General features: G+C 45.6%; 1 protein-coding gene across 1 annotated transcript in view; it reads right to left on the minus strand.

Moving 5' to 3' along the window:
* Positions 1 to 8,810, minus strand: part of LOC126521268 (midasin) — a 386,114-nt gene that overhangs the window by 374,914 nt on the left and 2,390 nt on the right. The window contains exons 2-3 of the mRNA XM_050169921.3: positions 6,629 to 7,068; positions 1,086 to 1,193 (exon numbers count right to left, since the gene is read on the minus strand). Coding sequence (XP_050025878.1) covers positions 1,086 to 1,193; positions 6,629 to 7,068 — 548 coding nt within the window. The remainder of the gene's footprint in view (positions 1 to 1,085; positions 1,194 to 6,628; positions 7,069 to 8,810) is intronic.

The following is an 8,810-nucleotide window of genomic DNA, read 5'->3' on the forward strand; positions in this document are numbered from 1 at the left end:
AGTTGCAGTATTTTTGAGGGTACATCAAGGGACTTTACTGCCACCTAAGACTGCCACCAAAGCAGCAGAGTTGCCGAAGCCGGACTGCGCCTCTGCCGCTGCTTCTCTCTGTGTGCTCGCGTGCATTTTTCTTTGCCTGCTGCGCTGTGTTTATGTTCTTCATCCTGCGTTCTTAACGAAAGTTATGTCTTAACAAGATGGCGAAGTTGTTGCCACTGATCATAATCCGTTGGTCTGCTCCCTTCTGTCGCGGCATCGCTGGGTTTAAAAGACAAGAATGAGGTACTCGGTGTCACCTTCACGTCCTTGTATTCAGGGTCTATTTTGTCATACAGAATCAGATACGGCGCACTGTCTCCAGCAACATTTCCATCAGGACGTGTTGGTTTAGACTCGTCATTATAAAAAAAACAAGCACGAACGAGGCCAAACCAAGCCAACCAAAACAAGCGCAAGCGAGAGGTGACGCGAGCAGACGATAGTGCTAAACAAGCGGTCCAGCTGAACCAGATGCGAGTACGAATACAGCAGCCGGGCGGGTCCGCTCAACACCAGTTTACCACACATACATCACTGTAGGGCCCACTCTCATTGGTCATTGGCGAGTTGCAAAGAATCGGTCCAGGACCGATCCCCCCCCGCAGCGTCTGTTTTGCCACTAGTGTGGCTGGGGCATTACGGTGCAATGCAGAAACGGCGACCTTGTCATTTGAGAGAGAATAAAATTTACGCCACTTTTTCTTTTTTTCTTTTCCCCCATTGCGCGTGGCATTGATGGGTCTCTCCTAAGCTTTTCCTTCATGGCAGGGTGAGAGCAATGCTGGTCGGAGCTGCTGCCACGTGATTTGGCGTGCTGCTGAGGGCATTGTCGGAGCGCAATATGTTTGAATGAACCGTCACAAATGCTTGCGCATTCACATTACCGGCCATTTTCGGCCATTGGAAGACACATAACTTTTATGGGACCACAGCGTCAGTTCGAATGAACCGGAAGTTCGAATTAAGCGTGTTAGAATTAACGATATTCAACTGTTTCTCCTTTTGTTACATAGTCATGTAGAATGATGGCAATATGCTCCACTTACCTTAGGTCTGTCTGCAGCACTTCATCACCTGGCAACAGCTTCTGAAGTAGCGCCTGCTGTTCTGACTCACCCAGGCATAATAGTTGAACCATGCACTGCACTGCATACCTGAAAAAAATAATCGTAATACCATAAACTCTTGAGAGATGCCCCCCGCTTGAAAGATGCCCCCACCATGTTACAGTTGGCGTGTAGCACCCCATGCAAAAAGGATGCTCTACCGCCATGCCTCATCGAAACAAAGGGTGAATTCACAATTTGTTGTGGTTGTCTCGAGGAGTTGCCGGTATGGCTGGCACCCTGCAATGCTTACAGGCCCCTTTGTGTGTGTGTGTGCGACTTTAGAGGGGCCCTTTCCTCGATCTGCCAAGCTCTCCAGGAGAACTTCCGCGAACCAACGTCGCCTAGAAGAAAGGATCAAGCCACGACGAGGACTTACGTCAGCTGGGACAATGTATCAGCCACCTATCCATAACCAGACACCCTTTCCGCGAACCAGCAACGCGCAAAAGAAAAGTGATCAGCTGTCTACAATTCCCAGGACCCGTGGACTTCCGCCAGCGGAGGCGCCCTCGTGAAGACGTCAACTGGGGCAATGAACCAGCCGCCTATCCACAACCAGACGCCCTTTCCACGAACCAATGACGCGCGAAAGAAAAGGGATCCGCCGCCTATCCCTGATGAAGACTCCATGGGTTGCCCCGGCGGAGGCAGGCTCGTGAATGCCCGCCAGGTGACTGGGTGCCGCCACCAAGCACCGTGGGACTCTGTGCACGTCACGTGATGTTGACATGAGCAAGATCCCGCCTACGACTTTAGTGGGTCTATTTATAAGGCCCCACAATGTACTTTTTCACTTCATTCTCTTCTTCTCATCTTTCACCAACCATTGAATAAACCGTGAAAGTTTCGCACAGAAATCGTCTCGTTCCTGCCTGATTGCCATGGTCTACCCGATGCCTGCAGTCCACCGACAACACCACGCTACCAAATAGTAACGTCGGTCGAGCTTCAAAAAACAGGTGTTGCAACAACTGGTTGGCAGCAGTGAGGTACGCTACCCTGGAGAATGCAACAAACCCCAAAAGACAAACCACCCCTGACTAAGCTCCCGGCTAAAAAATTGAAGGTTAACCACCCGAAAGTTACCCCACCTCATATTTTCACTCAATTTGCTCTCGATTTTAGGTGGGCCATCTCTCGAGATTTTATGGTAGTGATATTCACAAAATATTGTTCCTGACAAGTCAAAGAAGGGCAAGCCATGCAACTTCATCATGCAAGACATTGCTAAGAATGTCAAACAACCCAGATAGTCAGCTTCTCATGTTCTCTCAACGAACTGTGAAGAGAGGAATTTAAAAAAACTTAGTAAGATGCAACAAGACTTCAGAATTAATATTAAATTATGGGGTTATAAATAACAAAACCACAGGTGTTATAAAACATGTCATGGCGGGGGACTCCGGTTTATTTTAACCGACAGGATTTCTTTAACGTGCACCTAATGCACGGTACATCAGTGTTCTTGTATTCCACCCCCATCAGAACATAACTGCCATGACCGAGATCAAACGCATGACCTCATGCTCAGTAGCATGCCATAGCTACAGAGCTACCGCGATGGGTCAAGAAAACTTCAACTTGTCTTATTCTTGTGAAGGAAGAAAACTAACAGTGGCATATTTTGCCGCCTTTTTCCATTACACAGCACTGTGGATGCAGCGAAGAGAGAAAAAGAAAAGAGCCAAACATTTTCAAGATCCTGTAAGTCTTAAAAAAAACATAGCCAGCAATTACTAACGCTGCATCATTTATAACCCTAATGTTTTCAATGTTACGTGTGGCTATGACTAGACCTCATAACTCATACTCTGCAGTAAAATTATGTTCTCGAAGTACATCTGAAAGAAAATGATCATAACAATAATGGCATTACTTCAATTTTTCATACTAGTAGCTTAGTCAACATAATAAAGTAATAAAACTGCTAAGCAAAATTGTAATTTATTTTAGTACCGTATTTATTCGAATCTAGGCCAATAGTTTTTTTCAAATAATCATATTCCAATCTCTAGGGTCGGCTTAGATTCAAGGATTTTAAACAAAGCGCCAGTTTTTCATTGAAACTGCTAAATATGGTGCATAGCTAGCGCCATCTAGAAAAGTCAGTATCGAAGCCGCTACTAGCCGTGCCAGCAGCCAACCGTGCACAAACGAGGTCGCCATTTTGACCGGTGTCGTGTCGGCCGTATCGGTGTGCAGCGTGGTGTTATCAGAATGGCACCAAGCAGGAAATTCCACTACAGTGCCACTTTCAAGCAAAAAGTTGTGATAGCCGCAGAGGCATCGTCGAACCATCAAGCAAGGCGGGACTTCGGCGTCGACGAGAAAAACGTCTGTCGTTGGAGGGGACAAAAACAGCAGCTTTTTGCATGCGTCGCAACGAGGATGGCATTTAGCAAACCAAAGAAAGGCCGTCACCACGAAGTGGAGACAGTTTTGGCCAACTTTGTTCGGACGCAGAGAGCAGCTGCCCTTCCAGTGACAACAGAAGTGCTCCAAGCGAAAGCTAGGGAACTTTCGAGGGAGCGAGGCCTAACATCAAAGGATTTCAAATCCATGCGGGGCTGGCTTCATAAGTTCATGAAGCGCTTCGGCTTCAGCCTCCGACGTCGCACTTCAATCACCCAGAAGCTGCCAAGCGATTTCGAAGAAAAGCTGATAGCTTTTCAGCACTACGTGCTGTGAAAGAGAGCAGCAGGCTACAACCTTGGGAAAATTGGCAACGCCAACCAGACGGCTGCGTATTTTGATATGCCAGTGACGTACACCGTGAATGAAAAGGGTGCCAAGGAGGTGAAGGTGCGCTCTGCGGGCTACAAGAAGCAGCGCGCAACTGTGATGCTGTGCTGCACAGCTGATGGACATAAACTCCCTCCTTATATGATATTTAAAAGAAAGACACTCGAGAAACTTTTCTAAAAAATGTCATTGTGTGGGCAAATGAGAACGGGTGGATGACGGGTGCGATGGTGGAAGAGTGGGTTAAGATTGTGTGGCGACGACGTCCAGGAGCCATTTTGACAAAGAACTTGCTCCTTGTCGTCAACTCTTACCGTGGGCACTTGACCGACAACGTGAAGGATGCACTTGCCCAAGCAAACACGGACCTCGCTGTCATACCGGGCGGCATGATGGGCCAGTTGCAGCCACTTGATGTCTGCATCAACAAACCTTTCAAGGATCGTCTGCGGAAATATTATACGCAATGGTTGACTGACGAAGACCACATGCCAACGGCAACGGGCCGCATCAAACGTGCATCGCTATCGCAGCTGGCGGGCTGGGCAGCTGCAGCGTGGGACGACATCCCAGGTACTTTGATCGTGTGCGCCTTTAAAAAGTGCAGCATATCTAATGCGCTTGACGGTACCGAAGATAGTGCACTGTTTGAAGGTGACAGTGACAAGGAACACAGCGACGTGTCTAGCAGCGACGATGACGTTGAATGAGCTCTGCACGTTCAGACTCAATAAATGCTGTTTGCATTTTGTGAACGCTGTCCTCGCTTTTTTTGTTCGGCCTACATTCGAGGTAATATATATATATATATATATATATATATATATATATATATATATATATATATATATATATATATATATATATATTTTATTTTTTTTTTTTATTTTTTTTTTTTGGCTTCAGACTTTAGGGGGTCGGCCTAGATTCGAGTAAATACGGTAGTAGTGAAAAATCAATAACAAGGATAATCAGGTAGGAGCCAGTCACCGTCACAAAGCAAAACAATAGGTTTGTTTGTTTCCCTTATGCCACTGTGCATCAGAAGCTCAAAAATCGTGCAGCTTGAGTTCAGTGGTGCATCAGGTGTTATGTTTTTCCACCTAATGAGCACCATCCAAACGAGTTTGAGAGGAAAGGTAAAGCACAGTGATGGGTCCTAAATTGCACATAAGGTTCGCTTCTGAGGTGTTTGGTCTTGAAAACAGCAGAAAGCAACCGTTCCTACACTACAGATGATTCAACGGCATATATTTAAGAACATTGCGCGCTGTCAGAATACATCTTGAATTGAACTCGTCGTACCTTCACTGGTGAAAAGGCAGGAGATTTTTTTTCTGTTTTCTATTTTTTCCCTCAGTTTCACAGGGCAATAAAGAATAGAAGAAAACTACTAGTGCTGACATATTGACAGAGACACATTGCTTGAATCAAAGTAGCATTGGTTAGATCAGCGTGAACAGCTGAATTGCGAGCTACTGCAAGCATACACAACATGCTAGTGCACACATCGCACATAATTAACACACCCAGTGTTTCATGGACACAGCAGATGCACATGAACAGTTAAAAATCAGTGCTAGGACAAGAAAGACAACACAGGACCAGCGCTCAGACCTAGTTTTATTTCGCACTGCTTTTAGCTATGAATCATAACCAACTAGCCTGAGCTCGTACCCTTTGAAATACCATAAGTAGTGCTTCAACAATGCTTGCACCTGTGTGCTGTATCATCTGCTGCTTCACACCTGCTTGTTCCAAATTGGTACCATCAGTAAGGAAGGTGTGGAAACTTGTGAACCAGCTCTGCACTTTTCCTACACCTCTAGAAATGAACAGCGCGATTCACAGGGTTCCATTGCTGCACTGCTGAAACGAATGGCAGGGCGCATCACCAAGAGAACCGATTCAGGCAGTGCAGGCAAATTTAACGAACCTAATGTATGTTTCAAATATAGTGCACCAACATCATCGTGGCTGCCATGTTTTGGTACTAGCATGGTGACAAGTTGTGTATGTGACGTCATGTGAAGACTACCTATGCAATGATGCAGTGCATCACTGCATAGTATGTAACAATGCACCGTTAGTTCACTGGTCAAATAGGTTCACATCTTTTGAACATGTAAATGCGGCCTAAATTGGTCTAGATAAATTTTTTTTCTTTTACAAGACTACAGACAAAGTGCTGATGCAAAACTCCCCATCTATCTTGATACAATATGCCTGTTTTAATACAATATTCACTTTGTGTCTTTGTTTTTAGGAACTGTAATGCAATTTTGGACCATGTAAAAAACCTAGTTTAAGATAGTGTAGATATAGAACAGCATCCATGCAAAGTCTTACGTTTAAAGTATGACTGGATGCAATTGCAAAAAGCTGGCAATAACAGATGTTTTTGATACTGAAGCTAAAAAGAAATTCAACCATTACCGCTTACCTGAAATGATACAGGACCTAGTACATTGAGCACCCGTACAGCTCCTCAGCATTGCCTCTGAGAAATTAGACAGCATGGCCTCCGCAGCTGAGTACTTTGGAGGCCACGGTCTGGGATTTCTGTTGTACTATACACTAAGCACTAGGTGCACAAGTAAGAAAATTAGATGATTACCAGCCCTGCATCATGAAAGTCAAATTTCGTCACCGCTGGGCTTAGAGGACCACACAAAAGAGTGTTCAAAGAATCTGCCACAGAAATTAGTTAGGCAGATGTAAGCAATCAGTGCACCTACCAGCGAACAGAAGTTGATGAATGCTTGAGGAAGGGCAGCACAGGTGTCCAGTCCCAGCGTCGAGCCAGGTAGCCGGGCTGCTTGCTTAGCAACTGCCAGCAACAACGCACCACATTCAGTGGCACAGAAGCAGTCCGAGGCTTCTTGGCAGGTGGAGCACTGCCCTCACCCCCGAGCTGGCTCTCCCGCAAAAGTGTTGGCAGGTCACATTCTTGTTCAAGGTAGGCGTCTACAAAGACTGCAGCAGTTGGGTACCTCGAAACGAGGCGCCCGAGGGCAACACAAAACTGCTCCTTATTGTGTGAACGCAGAATGGAACGTGCCAGAAGCTCAGTTAACAAAGGCAGACACAATTGAGCAACCAAGTCTGTGCAGCTGCGCTGGTGCAGCAGTGATGCCAGACGATCGAGGAGTGCTGTCCGGGATGACAGGCTCCAGTCCTGTCATGAAACAGAAATCCATAAGTTAGCGGAACAGTATGCTGCTTAAGAACAAACTTTGTTGAAAAATGGCATTTTTAATGTGATTAGCACTCTTAGGGTACTTGACACACTTTCCATGGGCTAACTGTGTGTGTCTGTCTGTCTGTAACTGTTTTCCCACCAACTTGGGTCACTGGAAGTCCATGGTCTAATGGGTAATGCATCGGGCTGCTGTACTGAGGGAACTGGTTTCGAAACCAATTGTCAGACCAATTTGTGTGTTTGGGTACTTCACACTGTGAATGTGCATTCACACTGTTCACAATGCATTTCACACTGTTCAATTAACCTTCTGATGTCAACTTGGAGCACTGGGTATTTACCACTTGGTCTGTGTCACTCTTCAATGGATTTCACGCCAACTTGGGTCACTGGGTATGTGCATATAGGTATTTGCCGCTCTTCAATAAACCTCTTCGACACGAACTTGGGTAAATGGGCATGTATTACTGCATATGTGCCACTCTTTATTGACAACAAAAGAAAAGATCCTTTAAAATTTCTTCAGGTGCTCAGCTGCATTGAACCCGCAACATGTGTGAACTTCACAGGAGTGCTGCTAGATGGTGCAGCACATGCAGTAGGAAGTTCGAGTGAGGAGCCTAGCTGCATATATGTTTCAGCATTGGCAATTCAATGTGTCGTTACAGTGCTTCAATGTTAATCACATTAACATCAACATTCACTGAGAGATAGGTTCCGCCAGAATATTTTTCAAGTAGCGTGTAGTAGCTTGAGGTGCCCTTAATATTCTGCAGGGCCTCACAAATGTTTAATACACCTTCACATTAGTGTTTTCGTTAAAGAACATATTTTTAATGCATTTATATTTCTTATTGTACTTCACACACTATCCAGGGACTATCTATCTATGTCTCTAATGTTTTGCCAGCAACTTGGTTCCCTGGGAGTGGGTGGTCGATGGTCTAATGGGTAGTATATTGGGCTGCAGTGTTGATGGAACTGAGTGCAAAACCAATCTTCACACCAGCTTGGTTCACTGGGTAAATAACACTGTTCAGTGAACCCCTTCGATGCCAACTTGGGCCACTGGGCATGAGCCACTAGGTATGTGCCACTCTTCAGTGAACCTCCTTGACTTCAACCTGTGTCCCTGGGTGTGTACCAATGGGTATGCGCCACTATTCAATGAACACCTTCGAGATTAATTTGGGCGATTGGGTGTGTGCCCCTTGTTATGTGCTGCTCTTCAATGACCCACTTTGATGCCAATTTGGGTCATGGGTGTGCACCACTGAGTTTGTGCTGCTCTTCAATGAACCTCTGACACGAACATGGATAACTATGTGCCACCTAGTACGTGCTGCTCTTCAATGGTGAAAAAAAAGTTAATTTAAAATTTCTCCAGTGTAAGGCGGAATCGAACCCTTCATCATATATAATCAGACAAACTTGCCTGAATGTATATTCATACAAGCGCGGCGTGCAGACTTAGTGGCATCACTGCAGAATGACGCAGTGTGAGGGAAGCGCGAGAAAGCCCACTACAAGCCTCATACATGATGTGTCTCTGCAGTGGCAATATGGTGTATCGCTGCATTGCTAATCATATTAACAGCAAGTTTCATCGTAAGGTGAGTTCTGCCACAATTTTCTGTCTCTCTAACCGTTTTCCCACTAAAATGGGTCTCTGGTAATCCACATGGTCTAATGGTTAGAGCATTGGGCTGACGTGCTGA

The sequence above is a fragment of the Dermacentor andersoni genome, chromosome 6 (genome assembly GCF_023375885.2).
Source record: "Dermacentor andersoni chromosome 6, qqDerAnde1_hic_scaffold, whole genome shotgun sequence".
In the NCBI taxonomy this organism is placed as follows: Eukaryota; Metazoa; Arthropoda; class Arachnida; order Ixodida; family Ixodidae; genus Dermacentor; species Dermacentor andersoni.